The 16,644-nt window shown below is 35.7% G+C and overlaps 3 protein-coding genes across 3 annotated transcripts; 2 read left to right on the top strand and 1 right to left on the bottom strand.

Moving 5' to 3' along the window:
* Positions 1 to 547: 547 nt before the first annotated feature.
* Positions 548 to 5,510, top strand: LOC120626215 (eukaryotic translation initiation factor 2 subunit 1). Its single transcript, XM_039893620.1, has 7 exons — positions 548 to 677; positions 764 to 1,001; positions 1,455 to 1,680; positions 1,764 to 1,996; positions 3,196 to 3,311; positions 4,397 to 4,508; positions 5,370 to 5,510. Exons 2-7 carry the CDS (start codon positions 764 to 766, stop codon positions 5,438 to 5,440), a joined length of 996 nt encoding a protein of 331 aa, XP_039749554.1. The 5' UTR covers positions 548 to 677; the 3' UTR covers positions 5,441 to 5,510.
* A 1,007-nt stretch (positions 5,511 to 6,517) lies between these two features.
* LOC120624572 (endonuclease G, mitochondrial) lies at positions 6,518 to 12,775 on the bottom strand. Its single transcript, XM_039891210.1, has 6 exons — positions 12,220 to 12,775; positions 11,276 to 11,478; positions 10,305 to 10,428; positions 9,718 to 9,830; positions 8,472 to 8,652; positions 6,518 to 6,727 (listed from the first exon to the last, which is right to left on the bottom strand). Exons 1-6 carry the CDS (start codon positions 12,421 to 12,423, stop codon positions 6,632 to 6,634), a joined length of 921 nt encoding a protein of 306 aa, XP_039747144.1. The 5' UTR covers positions 12,424 to 12,775; the 3' UTR covers positions 6,518 to 6,631.
* A 158-nt stretch (positions 12,776 to 12,933) lies between these two features.
* LOC120624563 (probable phenylalanine--tRNA ligase, mitochondrial) lies at positions 12,934 to 15,976 on the top strand. The gene is made up of 3 exons (XM_039891201.1): positions 12,934 to 13,647; positions 14,166 to 14,810; positions 15,747 to 15,976. Exons 1-3 carry the CDS (start codon positions 13,138 to 13,140, stop codon positions 15,912 to 15,914), a joined length of 1,323 nt encoding a protein of 440 aa, XP_039747135.1. The 5' UTR covers positions 12,934 to 13,137; the 3' UTR covers positions 15,915 to 15,976.
* The last annotated feature ends 668 nt before the right edge of the window (positions 15,977 to 16,644 follow it).

Raw genomic sequence — 16,644 nt, forward strand, 5'->3', positions numbered from 1 at the left:
TCAGTCTAATCAGAATCAGCTAACAGATCAACATAATGCACTGCACCTATCTGTGGCTAATAAATGAATATGAAATAAAAATTATAACTACAGGCAAATAGCGGTAACCTTAATATCTTCTTTAGGTTAATCTTTATTGATTGAAATATTAATCTATTTTATAAATGAATGAAAAACAGGCATTAGGTTTCCATAGGTATTATTGTTTTATTCATAGGTTAATAATATGGTCGATGTGCAGCATTTGGAAGAAAAAAAAGTCTAGACGTTTTACGTGTAAGTACTAAGTACCTATAGTCATATTACACAGTTATACTATGCCAACATACAGTTTTCTAGTATTAGGGATGTAAGCTAAGACACAAGGACACAATGCGAAACTTTTGCGGTTCCTTGTATTTGGAGCCACCCTCATATTAAATTAAGCGTTCGAGTTACTTGCGCAAGTTACATTCACCGTGTGTTGGCCGAAACGACAATAAATAGCTTTTTATACTCTATAAACAAATGTCAGTAGTTATAAAATATGGTCTGTGGCTCTAAGTTTAAGTCAAGTCAACTTGTCAAATTCCTGTTTGTCAAGTTAGGTGATCAACGTGAACAAATTGAACATTTCATCATTATTTTTGTAATTTCGTCGATACAATTATAAAAGCATTTAAAAACCTAACAATAAGGTGCTCTGTCTTATCGGTGTCATTCGTATATTTAGGGTACATTGGTTGATTTCCAAATATTAAGGTTATGTTCCCCAAAATTACAGATGCCGTTGTCGTGCAGGTTTTACCAGGAGAAATACCCTGAGGTGGAGGATGTAGTGATGGTGAACGTGAGATCTATCGCGGAGATGGGCGCGTACGTCCATCTGTTAGAGTATAACAACATAGAGGGCATGATTCTGTTGTCAGAGTTGTCGAGGAGACGTATCAGATCTATCAACAAATTGATTAGAGTAGGGAAAACTGAGCCCGTTGTGGTGATCAGAGTTGACAAAGAAAAGGGTGAGTTTGTTATATCGGCAGGCCTTTTGAAATCACCATTAACTGCTCACTACAGGCCATGGGTCTTCTCTCAGAATGATGTTTGAAATTATAGTGCACAAAGCACGACAAGTGCGGCTTGGTAGGCTTCACACATCATAGATAATCCTCACGAAGATTTCCTTCACCATTAAAACTATGGTTACTCATGTTAATTGTGGCTCATACAAAAAATTCTACAATTCAGTAAGTCCAAATGAGATTTTCAAATGGGTTTGTAGGAGTGGGAGTGAGGCTTTATAAATTCCATCTAATTTTACAAAAAAGTTTCAATCCTTACAAACTACTATGTTAGTTCTTGGTTAGTGTGACTTTCAATAAATTCTTAAGTTAGCGTTAGTAAGTTAGGCCTCATGTTAGCACTGAGAATCCATAGAATGCTATAAAGTGCACTTACTTTAATATCTATTATAGGTTACATTGACTTATCGAAACGTCGTGTCTCCGCTGAAGATATAGATAAATGCACAGAAAGGTATGCTAAAGCGAAAGCGGTGAACTCCATCCTCCGACACGTTGCGGAGCTCTTACGTTATCAAAGTTCAGAACAACTGGAGGAGCTGTACAAACAGACAGCCTGGCGCTTTGAGGAGAAGTATAAGAAGGCGTCGGCTTACGACTACTTTAAACAGGCTGCAGTGTGAGTTATTTTTTAATAATTTTGGAACTAGCTTTTGTCTTCAGTTTTGTCTATTGTTTTATAAGTATTAACTAACTTTTCAGAGATCCATCAGTCCTCAACGAATGTGGTCTTGATGAGAAAACTAAGGAAGTACTCCTAGCCAATATCAAGAGGAAGCTAACATCTCAAGCTGTCAAGATCCGTGCGGATATTGAGTGTGCATGCTATGGCTATGAAGGCATTGATGCTGTCAAGGCAGCATTGAAGGCTGGCCTTTCACTGTCTACAATGGAAATGCCTATTAAGATTAACCTTATTGCTCCACCTCTGTATGGTGAGTTGAAAAACATGATCTTTGCTCATTTGAATCTCCCTACAAAAGACAGTTGATATGATGATGAGAATGAAGAATGACAAAGCTACGATGAATAAATATAAAATGGAATTGAAAACACTTTGTAGGACAAGATAATTGAAATTGTCATTTAATTTGTTTTCATTTATTTAATTTTATTTTCAGTTACAATTGTTACAGTAAGATACATTAAAAACGTCAGCTCTATTCTTATATAACATAGTAACAATTTATTAGATGATTTTATTTATATTGTTTTTAAGTAGGTAGAGAGGATATAAAAACAAGTGATGTTTTATGAATGTTTTCATGAAGGAGATGCAAATGGTTACTTTACTAGCATGACTTAGGTCACTCACAAAAACTTCTCTGAGCCTATTTTTAGGACTCTTTGAAATCTTACTGTGATTCTTTAATTAACTTAGTGTAACAGAGTTAACACAAATTTTACAGAAGACCGTTTTTAAAGATAAATTTTTATTTAAAAACTGCCTTTTATTATATTCAATAAAAAGATAATTAACATTATGTATTTGTTTGTCTGGTTTATGTATTAGTATGTAGATATTTGTATGTATGTACTAAATAGTGTGTAGGAAAACTAAAAAGAAAAACGATTGGTGGCTATTGGTTTTTCTTTTTAGTTTTCCTGATCCTAAGGTTGCCTGGCAAAGATCGCTACTTAGCGATAAGGCCGCCTTTCGTACCCTGCTTCATTCTTCAGGTGTTTGTTCCTTTTTTTTCTCGTTTTTCTGAGTGGTAAGAAAGAGTATAAATAAATAAGATTCAGAAACTTACGATCGCCCGATAAGTGGTTTATCTGGTCTAGTCTTGTGGGAGGCTTTAGCCGTGGATGGTTACCACCCTATGCCATGTCGTGTAGAAACCGATTAGGGGTGTGAGTTTAAAATAACAACCATACCCCTTACAATTTAGCCTGTTACCATCTTAGACTGCATCATCGCTTACCACCAACTGAGTCAAGGGAATTTTTTTATTCCACTTTAAAAAATCGTAACAAATAAGACACAATTTTACATAAGACTTCTGCTGTTAAATGGAAATTACCATAATATCATAAAATTTCATATTAACAGTACATTTACCTAAAAAAAAATTAAAACGTGCAATTTGGTTTTTGACAGTTACACTACGTCATTGAAATTCATTTTTTCCAGTTATGACAACATCAACACCTGAGAAAACAGATGGGCTCAAAGCACTTCAAGATGCCATCGATAAAATTGAAGAAACAATCACCACTGCCGGTGGAGTGTTCAACGTGCAGATGGCGGTGGGTAGAAAAAAATAATATTTTTACCACTACTTATAAAATTCCCAACAATAATGATGTACATAAAGCCAACAACCTGATAAGTTACCGACCTTATCAAATCCCAAGCATGCTACGCCACAAGAAAATTATGTCTACCCATAAATATATAAATAGTGTCTACCCATAAATTATCTCATTAAAATAGCTATAGAAAATATGAGTTATAAAAGTACAGATAATTAACTTGTGACACACATGCTAGCCATACAGTAGTGCCAATAAACATATTTAATGCAGGATTTCCCCATTCAATATAGGAAATGCTTCAACATATGTAAGAAAAATTTTAGTGTGTTTTTGAAACAAGTCTAAAATAACAACATGAAGGGCCCATTTCACCATCTTCTGACGTGATCATAAGATTTGACATTTTCTTTTTTTCTTAGTATATAGTATATAATATATACTAAGAAAGAAAGAAAATGTATATATGTATAGCTTATTCGCATATGACAAATTTTTTGAATAAGCTTTCTGACACTTATCAGAAACTCTAGGCCCTAAATGCCGGTTTCACAATCGCCCAATAAACTTTAACAGACATAATAAATAGAATGCAAACACTATCAAGATTTAAATTTATAGAAATTTGCCAACGAGTTAAAGCTTATTGGCAGATTGTAAAACACAAAGTGGTGATAGCCCAACAGTGGGCAAGACTAAGACTTTGAACCAGCATGCAGCTTGAACTTTTCTTTGTTTATGATAACGTAGAAAAATTCGGTTATGTGCGTTTAAAAGAATTAAAATATCATTTGCTTCAACAGTGAAGATAAACATCGTTAGGAAACCTGCATGCCTAAGAGTTCTCCATAACGTTCTCAAAAGCCAGCGTGGTGGACTACCTCCTTGACCCCTTCTCTTTGTGGGAGGAGACCTGCCCTGTTGTGGGCCGGTAATGGGTTGATATGATGATGATGATGATTCATAAATACTCATCACTTTCTAGTACCCATAGCACAAGGTACGCTTACTTTGTGTGTATTTTCGTAATAATTTATTTATTTAGGTATTTATTGAGTTAAACATTTGTCACTCCACAGCCTAAAGTTGTGACGGCTACAGACGAGGCAGAGCTCGCGAGACAGATGGAGCGTGCCGAGGCGGAGAACGCAGAAGTCGCTGGGGACTCTGCCGACGAGGAAGAAGATCAAGGTTCGATACCATCATTCTTTGTCTTTACGCAAAGTCAAAGAAAATGGCGAATATTTCTTTATTGAAATCGGCACGTAGATGGCACTTTCGACTCGTACATTGTATTGGATTAGAAGCAGGCGTTACTTTGCGGCATTCCATGTTATTCTATGAAAATTAAGCTTAATTTGGTTTACTGCACGAAACGAAGTAGAATCTGTACAAAATAATATTCATTGCAGCGGAACGTGCGTAGTGATTACATCGCCGAAGATATGTTTAGTGTAAAGTATAAGGAGTGAGAAAAATTATAAATTACACCATATAAATTCTCTTGCCTTTCGCTTATTATATATCAAACTAAGCTAAATTTTACTAATATTCCGTACGTTACATCGAAATGTGTGTACATGGTAGCGAGATGATGGTGATAACTACATTCGTACCCGTAAAAAAAACTACGAAGAATTTCAGTTCTTCCCGGTTCCAAAATGGTTCCAAAATTCCCGGCTCCATGGTACCATATAAATACATTGTCATCAACAGAACATAGGGTATTACAGCTTTTAGTGACGCAGCTAGAATCCTTTATTCATGTAGGTCTATCACAGGCACTTATGAAGCGTTCGTACATATATGTTTACACAATTATAATGGGAAGGTGATAAATTCGTTCGCCAACTTTAACCTAAAGCTACATTTATTTATAAATAATTCTTTTTTACTTTGATAACTGTGACCCATCTACACTACTATATAATAGAATAATTTAAAAAAGTAATAATCAAAGCTAAATAGAAATTTTTTTTTTCTTTTTTAAATCTCTCCTATGAAAGAGGAGGCTAATCATGATGAATATGAATATGCTTTTCTAATCCCCAGGAATGGGTGACGCTGGTATGGACGAAGAGCCACAGCAGAACGGTGCCTCAGACGAAGAAGAAGAAAACTAATACAAACCTTTGTCCGCTACCTTTATATATGTATACTTTCCTTTTAAATATATATTATACATGTTTTATACATAACCGTGTTTTTATTTTACTAAAGTTTAATCCTTGTCTAACGCTTCTAGTATCTAGTTCTCATGGTTACTTTTTTTTTAGATCAGCGATAATCAAAATGTTATAATTCACCACTCTAGATTTTTATCAAAAATCGGTAATTTGTGCCTGGAATAGATTTCTATGTAAATTCCTGGAATAATTACCAACTAACAATTGGTAGGAAAAGGAAAAAAAATCTTAATTGAAGTATTTTTCAATAAATTCTCTGAAATCATAACAAAGTCTGTAGAGCTTTTTGCAATTCTTTGAATTCGGTCAAATAGAGTTCTATTCTAGTAAACCTATCGACAAATCAGTCCTCATATCGGAAGAAATTCGAAATCAAAATAGTTTATTAAAAAAAAAACTGTTTTAACAAAATAGTTAGTTTTGTAACTTTCTTTTAGATGTACTTTCTTGTAGTAGACACCTGTATCAGAAGACTCCGTTCTTTCTTAACGATATCTGTTATACGATAAACAGACAGGTAGTATTTTAAAATAACGTAAGATACACTGAAATTTAGATAAATTAACAAAATAATTTTTGGCAAAAAAAAAAACCGACTTTGTAATACAACTAAAAAGCAAGAAATTTTCTAAAACTTTTGAAGTCGGTGCCAAGTGAAATGTAGAAAGTTACTAGGATCATATAATTCGTATTCCTTTTTACATACTCGTAGAAGCAAGGAAAGTACCAGTGTTATCTATAGACATTTTATTTGTATTTTACACTTTTTGTGTATGTGTAAATTACGTTGGCGCAGGTTAAAAGCATTGTTGATACAATAAACATGTGGCATATTTATTAAATTTAAATAGAACATTTAGCTCAAAAATAAAAAATATAATAATAAATATAATTTTTATTAAATAAATATTAATCATGATGAGAAATCGTACAAGTTATTAAACTAGAAATCACATTATGTCTTTTGATTTACTATAAAATTATAATTAATTCGACAGATTAAATAAAATAAATTATCACAAGTCATTATTTAAAATTGTTAAAAAACTTAAACTAGACCTACATAAGTATGGCAGTAACACATACCTATTTAGTAAAGGTATGTGTTTTTACAAGAAAACTTGAGATTTATACCTTTTTCCCATTTATTCTATTCAATTTACTTCTATGTATTTTGTCAAAGAATAATAGACCCGCGGCTTTTTCGATAGTCTCCGGTGGTACCTGAAAACAATAAGTGGCTTGCATTATACGTTTAACCAACGGGCCTCGTTGGTCGAGTGGTTATCATTTTCGATTGTAGAACACGAGGGTTTGATCCCGGGCCGAGCCAATGAACAAGTAATATTGGATTTTTTTATCAAGAAATACCAGCCCGAAGTTTAAAATTGGAGGTGAATCCACCCCATGCCTCATAGAGCACGTTAAGATGTTTGTCCTGAGCATGATTTCTTTCAAGTCTAGTCGTAGCTGCCGTCCCATCAGACTGAGTGTGAGGGAGTAGAAAGTGCACCCGTGCTTGCGCATAGGTAGGTACACTTGCTCACTATATATTATATATCCTGCGTAGATGGAAAATCTCTTTGTAGATTCACCACCGTGACCTTATATATATTTTTTATTAATAGCAAGCAAAGGATGACAAAGTATTACCGCTGCACCAAAGATGCTGCCCGCTATATACGATCCCAGCTTTTATGGAATATGTATACCCGAATGATATAAAATCTTGATGGCAGACAGTGGATATAAGTAAGTAAATAAATAAATATACTACGACAATACACACATCGCCATCTAGCCCCAAAGTAAGCGTAGCTTGTGTTATGGGTACTAAGAATAAGAATATTTTTATGAATAATATACATAAATACTTATAATATGCAGATAAACACCCAGACACTGAAAAACATTCATGTTGTCACTGAAAAACTTGGTATCCTCAATAAGGTTAGGCGGTACTTCACGCCAGGTCAACGCCTCGCACTGTACCAGGCTCAAGTGCGAACCTGCATGGAGTACTGTAGTCACCTGTGGGGTGGCTCTGCCAAGTACCAACTTGAAGCTTTGGATTCGGTGGATCGTCGCGCCAGGAGAATTATAGGCGACAATTCGTTAACGCAGGCGAAACTACATAGTCTCCAGCACCGACGCAATGTTGCCTGTTTATCGGTTTTTTACCGGATATACTTCGGTGAGTGTGCTCAGGAACTTCACAATCTTGTTCCCCCTTCCCCGTTTTACCACAGAACAGCGAGACACCGAGAGCGGTGGCATCCTTATGTGGTTGATATCCCATCAACACGCACGAAACGTTTTTTATCCACGTTTCTGATACGTGCCGCTAAGATGTGGAACGCCCTCCCGGTAACTGTGTTTCCTGCCACGTATAATTTAAGTACCTTCAAGGCTAGAGTGAATAGGCTTTTTCTAGGCAAGCGTGCTCCAACCTAGACCTCATCATTGCTTTCTAACGGGCATGATTGTCGTCAAACGCTGGCCTATCGTAAAAAAAAAAAAAAAAAAAAAAAAAAAAAAAAAAAAAATGTTCATCACATAAAAAAATTTCAGTTGTGGGAATCGAACCCATGGCCTTGGACTCAGAAAGCAGGGTCGATGACGACTGCGCCAGTCGGCCGTCAAAAAGATTGTTCCACAATTTGCAACCTGGCGTGTCGCTCACCGCAAATTCGAGGCGTTTTTAAAACTAAAATAAGAAGTACAGGATTTCAGACTACAAAATGAGTGACATTAGGTCCATTTTAGTTTAACGATACAGAGTTTGATATGAGTAAACGACTCCTCGATTGCGAGCGAGCAAATCTATACTTGTATGAATGAATACACTTTTATTGTACACCACATAAAAATACAGCAAAATTTATAAATATCTAGTTTATACAAGTAGGCGGTCTTATAGCAACTAGGCTACGGGAGAGATTGCAGTCACCTATTTGTAACAACTTACCATATAACAAGAGACGGGCGTATCATCAGGTAACTTCTGATTGGGCATAACATACGATTCCAAGTCCAGCGTTCCGTCGGAAGTCTCCGCCACCACTACCTTGTAGAAATGTGTGGGAACTGCCACCGTGTTGGCGCCAATCACTTGATATTTTACATAAGATTTGCCATCGGATTCCTTCCTACAATACATTTTATTAAGATAACGACTTCGGGAATTAATGTTATAACAACTAAAATTGAAATATTACTATATTGTTTAAAGCAAGCCTGAACTACTATGCTTAAAAATTTGCAACTGTATGCGCAGCTACATACGCATGTATACGCAAATGTATTCAGCAGGTAGGAGACAAAAATAATATCCCTTGACAAGGATATTACTTGCTAAAGCACGGAAACATAGAAGGGGAGAAGTTTACCCCCGTTTCTTATAAGACATGTATTATTTGGATATTTTATCCACTTATGCGCCAGTGCTCTGAGAGTTGATAAAGCTGTGAGAAAAGATAAATTTTTATCCTTTCCCATGCTAGTCGTGCAATAGGTGAGTATAACTCAAATATACTGAATACATCAGTATAACGCTTTCGAAGGTACAGGCATGATGTAATGTTATGTGGTTGCGTAAATAATGCATAGTTTGATGTAATTTTTTGAAGCTCTGTTGTGTATCTCTAAAACTCTTCATCAGATCTGTATGAAATTAAAATGGGACTATGTCGGAATTGTCGTAATTAAATAATGCTATATGCTTCTATACTTGAAACATCTTTACCAATAAATAAATATACTACGACAATACACACGTCGCCATCTAGCCACAAAGTAAGCGTACTTTGTGTTATGGGTACTAAAATAGCTTATGAATATAATACACATAAATACTTATAATATACAGATAAACACCCGGACACTGAAAAACATTCACGTTCATCACACAAACATTTTCCAGTTTTGGGAATCGAACCCACGACCTTGGAGTCAGAAAGCAGGGTTGCTGCCCACTGCGCCACTCGGCCGTCTAACCAATTAACCAATGACCAAGTAAAGAATGAAACCTGTTATAGAGACGATAAAATGGTGGCCAAGTATGATATACTTGTACTGATTTATATTTTACAATCGTCCTGTAAAGAGCGCTATCGCGTAAAAGTAGTAGTCAACGATATTATATAATTCAAGTCGTTGGTCGTATTCAAACGTTATTTTGCTTCCAAAAAAAAAACAAAGTCTAAAACATTTACCTAGGCAGATACAAGGGTCCCGTGCAACAATATACATTTTCGTAGACCTTAGTCAACTTTCGCACGTGCTTTTCTAGTGTGTTCCAGGCGTGACGATTGAATCCTTCGCCGACCTTTAAAAACGGAAACGGTTTGATTTCTTCATAATTGTTGTCAAAGGCGTGTGAAGACAACCAATCCACACATGGCCAGCATGGTGGACTACAGCCCAAACTCTTGTCATTCCGAGAATGATGAAACCAGGAACCCACCGAATTGTTTAATCATTTATATTTTCTTTATTTTGTTTATATTATTATGTTTATTATTTTCGAAATTTAGCTAGATTATAGACGCAGAGTGCAGGGAATACAAGAGTGTAGAAATATCCACAAAACTGTATGTCCAGCAGATTTATATTGTACACACCAAAAAGTAACACAAGTGTGAAGAAACGAACTTTATAGTAATGGCAAAACATGGAGTTCAGTCTGAGCATGGGGAGTATAGATTTAGTGCAGTGTGCAAAAACGGATCTCAGTCGGGCCTTAGGCCAGGTACCAACGCAAATTAAATGTCTCAACTTAAGATATGAATGCAATTTATACCTGTGGCGCCATATTCGTTAGAAAGAATGTTTGTTCCACGTGTTTCTGAGCGAGCCGATGGTTTCCGGCAGCCGCCATGTGCCCTCTATCAAACCCTGACCCTCTGTAGTCAGTGTTCTGGGATCTAAAAGTAATAAAATAATTTCGTCACGATCGTAAAAGAACCACGGATGTGTTTTACAGCCAATCGCCATTGTGGCACCTAATCCTTTATACTAAGGGGTTCCCAACCTTATTAAACCAGCAATGAACTTACAAGTAGATAATTAACAATAACTACATATCAACCTTCCTCTTAAATGACTCTATCTATTGCTAAAAACTGCATTAAAATCTGTTGCGTAGTATAAAAGATCTAAGCGTACAAAGATGTACAATGTAAAGAGGATAGAAGAAGGTTGAAATGTTTGGACAAATTTGGATACATATACTCTTTGGTCACGCTGCGATACGCAAACAATCACATGAATAAAGGCCCAAATCATTATTATTAAAAACCAGTTGCATTTTAGGCAACTATATGGAACACACCAACAACTTGAAATGATGCAGTTTTATACTGCTGCCAAGCATGTAGCATACACACCTCGCTCTAGATAAATGCGAAAGTGTTTTTGTTTGTTTGTCCTTCTTTCACACCCTAACTTAGCAACTAATAGACATGATGTTTGATATACATTTAGTTGAAAGATGTAGTTGCTTAGTGTTCTTTTGGCCTTGGAAAAAGATTAAGTTCCCAAGCGTGGTTTATAGAAACATTCGTATTTCTGCACTAGATATTGTCCTCCCACTTCCTAAAAAGTAACAGCCAAACAACTTTTTCTTCTTCTGTTCCTGGGCCTTTTCTGCACTTGGTTGGTCTGGAACTGTGCATTGTATGTATGCCCACTGATGCGGCTCCCCGCTGGATAACTTCAGCCAAACAACTTATTCACAGCAGGGCATAGCTAGTAATTCAAAATATACTTCACCTGAAGAATGGATGTATACTTTCATCAGGGGTGAAGTCACATTTGCTTCTATCCACTGACTGATTCTTCTTTATATGCTCTTTGGTTATATGCTCGAACACCCAATGAGGCACCCGGTTGCGACGGTCGTATGACAGGACAAAATCATCGTATGAGCGAACATTGTCAAGACTAGGAAATCCATATTTCATTATTTGGGATACCTGCCAAAAAACAAAATTTTTGTGCTTTACATTACGCCATGTCATTTTATTTTTAAAACCTGACAATTTTAAAATTTACATAGGCTTGAGATCTAAAAACATAAATCCCAAAAATCATCAAATTAAATAAATATACTACAACCAAAACCATAAATTGCTTTATTGCCAAAAAGTAAGCATAGCTTGTGTTATATGACATAAAACTTTTATGAAGAATATACATAAACACTTATAATAATACAGACCAGACACTAAAAATATTCATGTTATCACTCAAGCATTTCTCAGTTGTGGGAATCAAACCCACAGCCTTGGATTCAAAAAGCAGGATCACTGCCCGCTGCACCAATTGGCTGTCATTGCCTAATCTTACAGGATTTTTGGTATACCAATTTGTAATGACTACTAGTGTTTTGGAAAGCAAATAGTATTGTGCAAATAGTGTGCTACTCGGCTGATATTTAGCATCATAAGTCTATATTTTGGGCTGATATGTTATACTAAGTTGAATTGCAACATTTTTATGAGAAGGAAAATACATGTTTGAGCTATTTAATAATTTATTTACAATATTTACAACAAAATGTGTCGTATATTACTCGTAGGAATTCCATTATTTTTCTAGATTTTTTTGAGATAAGGTTATTTTGCTCTCAAATATTAAGGTAAACGCACGTATATACAAATTGTTACTGTTGAATGAAAACAAGCATTTTAAAGAGATTCTTCAATTAAACATACCCTATCTTTAGGAGCGCCACTATCTGTAAACGGTGTTGCTGCAGATACTGTCCCGAATATCGGCAATCCTGGTTTGCTACTAATGAATTTTCCATTGACCAACACAGACTCCTTGCTTTCGGGCTTTTCGTTTTGTCCTATATAATAACCAGCTAATCCCACTACACTAAGTTGAGCTATATGTAATAACCGTTTCGGAATCATTGTACATTCGTTTATTATTTAAATAGCGTCTAAAATTAAGCTTGAATCCCTCTCGAGGTTTTAAGTTAGGTAATAAAGTCACCTGTTTGTAGACAGTGACAGTGAAATGACATGACATGAATGTTGACACACACAAAGTTATCACTAGAATTACACACAGTTATTTCTAATAATTGAAGTATTTTTTTGATGAAGTAATTTATAATGGTTATCGTATTGTTAGTTGCAATCTTATTCAAGCCTATGTATTTTTCTTGTTGGGTACTCATTTTTTTATGTTTATAATACCAATAGCACAGTTTTCTATTAAGCCGCCTCCATATGCATGACAAACAACGGCAAACAAAGAACACAAAAGAACAAACACGTTTGCGGATGGCTGTTTGCGTACTTTTGTTTGTAATTTCACCATCGATGGTGGATTTTGTTTCAAATCAAAGGTATTCGACAAATGCGTTTGCAATGTAACTTTTGCAAACGCAAAAATTTGGATGCGGCATTATGGTAAAAAATTTCATTTTGACATTTGATTTAGGTTGATAGAAATTTGTCAAATATCATCAACAACAAAGATTTTTAGGATTTAAAGACCGCAAAAAGACTAAAGAAGAAATATTAAAAGACTTTAAAGTGTGTATCAAGTTTATTACCAACACAGTTTTAAGTGATGGCATTATCCAATCTTTAGTTTTACAAATAAACAATAATCTAAGCATGAAGATCCTATTTAGAAGCAAACGATTATGTTTAACATTTATCAATAAAAATTATAGCACGGCACCCAAATCATTAGCAACTGTGCATATAAACGGGAAGGATTATCGTACGGATGATTACACAAATATAACACCGAAGATATCGTCGTATATAAATAGAAATTTACACCTGAAAAAAGACAATCCACTTTCTTTGGTTCGCCAACGTATAGTTAATTATTTCTATGGCTCATTCAGATATGCAGGCAATCCTATGTTCAGCGTCTACGATAATTTATCTCCTATAGTAACAACTCGCCAAAATTTCGACGATCTACTCATACCGGAAGACCATCCAAGTAGAGCCAGATCTGATTGTTATTACATCAATTCTTCTACATTGTTACGAGCTCATATGACAGCACATCAAAGCGAGTTGCTTAGGGCAGGTCTGGATAATTTTCTGATGATTGGAGATGTTTACAGGCGTGATGAGATAGATTCCACTCATTTTCCAGTGTTTCATCAAGTGAGTAACATCAAATTTAAATAATCTGTAGCCACTGAAGAAAGTGCTGTGGTGAAGTTAAACAACAGAAGCTCAGGGTTTTTGTTTTGCAGTCATGTTAATTAGTTTATCTGATGTGTCATTGCTGACGCCACACATGCAGAGAACAGAAATGGGCTCAGGAACAGAAGATGTGTTTCACTGCTGAGTACAGGTTTTGTCAATCATGGGACTTAGTTAACAACAAATCATTAACAGGTGTTAATATATATCTGCTTATGTTTACACTTGGAATTCATAACCCATTTGTATCTCTCCTGTATTTGAAGGACAGGAAAATGCTTATTTTAGTCCTTCAAAGTGCAATCATCTACTCGATGACTGATTATGTAACCAATAAACTGATTTGCACTGTTGCAACTAGGATAATTTATAGAGCACTAGAATCCTTATAGTGTAAAGTTTTCTATGTTTTGTTTATATTAAGATTCATTAATAATGATTATAAATTTGAATAACCCAGTTACATTATATTTCAGGTAGATGCAGTAAGACTACAACGCAAAGAACATCTGTTTGAAAACCATCCTGACTTAGACATATTTGAACCAACCTTTGATCCAACCAATCCAAATGCATTCAAAAATTCTATCTCCGACCCATCTAAGCAGAGCTGCCACACTTTAGAAGCAACAAAACTAATGGAGGCACAATTGAAAAACCACCTTATTGGCATGGTCAGGGTTCTCTTTGGCGAGGATATAAAATACAGATGGGTTGATGCATACTTTCCCTTTACACATCCCTCGTGGGAATTAGAAATTTATTATGACAACAATTGGATGGAGGTTCTAGGATGTGGTATAATGCGGAATGAGATTCTTGCAAACGCAGGCCCTAACAATAGCATAGCATATGCATTTGGATTGGGCTTAGAAAGGCTTGCAATGGCGTTATATAAGATACCTGATATACGGTTAATGTGGAGTACTGACCCAGGATTTTTGAGCCAGTTTCAGAACAAGGATGTGAATGCGTGTATTGAATACAAGCCAGTATCAATTTATCCGCACTGTACAAATGATTTGTCTTTCTGGTTGCCACCAACATTGACGATAGATACTTTTATGAGCAATGATTTTTACGATCTAGTTAGAGAAATTGGAGGGGATGTCATTGAACAGGTTTGCAACAAAAAAATATAAAGATACACCTTTAAATGTTGGTTGATGATTAATGTGAATGTATAATTGTTTACAAAATTCTCTGATCCTTTAATCGCGATGCGAGTACGACCAGTGTGGTCTAATCCATCAGGATCATAGAGTGCACAGCTTGTGTGTGTGGACCCACCTTTAAGCATTACCTAAATTGCTGTGGTTTAAGGGCTGGCCCTGATTTCGAAAGGTCAAATCCCATCTGTTTATTTTTTTACCATCAACACAACAACTATTACTGGCTTTACTGTTTGGAAATATAAATCAAAATTAAGAAATATTTATAACTACTGGGCAGTGGCGTACATGCACAAATGCTGCTACCCTTAATGTCATACATTAATTGTATAGGAAGGATTTTCCATTTTATGCCATCTTCCTCATTTATGCCTGGTCAAATAATCTGTGCACACCGCTACTACTGGGAATCGAACCGAGAACCTCGTATTGCAAATAGAGTTATTGCATCTAAGCGCGCGCTAGAAGTCTGCGTTTATAATTATTTGGCAATATAAAAATTTAGACAATTAGTTATAGCCCAATAAGTAGGACTTTATTGTGCTGTTGTATTTGTATCTCTGTAAATTTTCTCTGTGGTGTACAATAAAAGTGTATTCATTCCTTCATTCACTTTGACTTTATGTTCGGGGGGGCAGAGTTCAATACCCAGCACCTTTAACTTTTCTAAGTTATGTGCATTTCAAACAAGTAAAATATCACTTTCTTCAACGTTGAAGGAAAACATCGCGAGGAAACCTGCATGCCTGAGAGTTCTCCATAATGGTCTCAAAGGCGTGTGGAGTCCACCAATCCGAAATGGGCCATCGTGGTGGCCTTAACCCCTTCTCAATTTGGGAGGCGACCGGTCCGTCAATGGGTTGTAATTAAATGTTTAAATTTCAGGTAAAACTAAAGGACAAGTTCGTCCATCCAAAGACAAAAAAGCACAGCTTATGTTATAGCATCGTGTACCGCCACCTGGAGCGTACTTTGACTCAAGCGGAAGTTAATAAAATACACGAAGAAATATCTTCGGCGGCGGTGAATGCATTTAATGTCACCATTAGATAATGTTATTTACCTAGTTAAATAAACTTGTTAAGTTTGTGTAGTTTAAATAAATAAACGAAGTTTTTTTAAATCAATTATATAAAACATATAATTTTAGTAGTGCTACCGTCTTGCTTATTTTTTTTTTTGTAGTTATAATTGGTGGCCATGGTCCACTTGATCGCATATTCTCTCATATAAACAGACGCAGGTGGCAGCGACCCTGCTTTCTGAGTCCTCGGCCGTGGGTTCGATTCCCACAACTGAACATGTTTGTGTGACGAACATGAATGTTTTTCAGTGTCTGGGTGTTTATCTGTATATTATAAGTATTTATGTATGTTATTCATAAAAATATTTATCAGTCATCTAAGTACCCATAACACAAGCTACGTTTACTTTGGGGCTAGATGGCGATGTGTGTATTGTCGTAGTATAGTTACCTATTTATTTTTACCCTATTTTATCCTCGCAAGTGTAATGAAAATCGTCGTATGCATCAAATATGGTACATTTCTTATTACACTCTCAGCTTCCTTATCGCAATCGCTCCCAGATCGCCTCGACTGTGAAAGGCCATCCATGTATCGAACTTATTGCTTAATATACTACGATTTCAATTAAAAATTACCACACCAACGAGTGTAGTAATTGACGACTTTCCTGTCGCAGCGGTGCTTGCTGTCGTTTTAAGTTTATTTTTAAGACATACTTTATAAACGTTTATATTATAAGACAAGTTTCAACTGTC

This window comes from Pararge aegeria, chromosome 1 (genome assembly GCF_905163445.1).
Source record: "Pararge aegeria chromosome 1, ilParAegt1.1, whole genome shotgun sequence".
Taxonomy (NCBI): Eukaryota; Metazoa; Arthropoda; class Insecta; order Lepidoptera; family Nymphalidae; genus Pararge; species Pararge aegeria.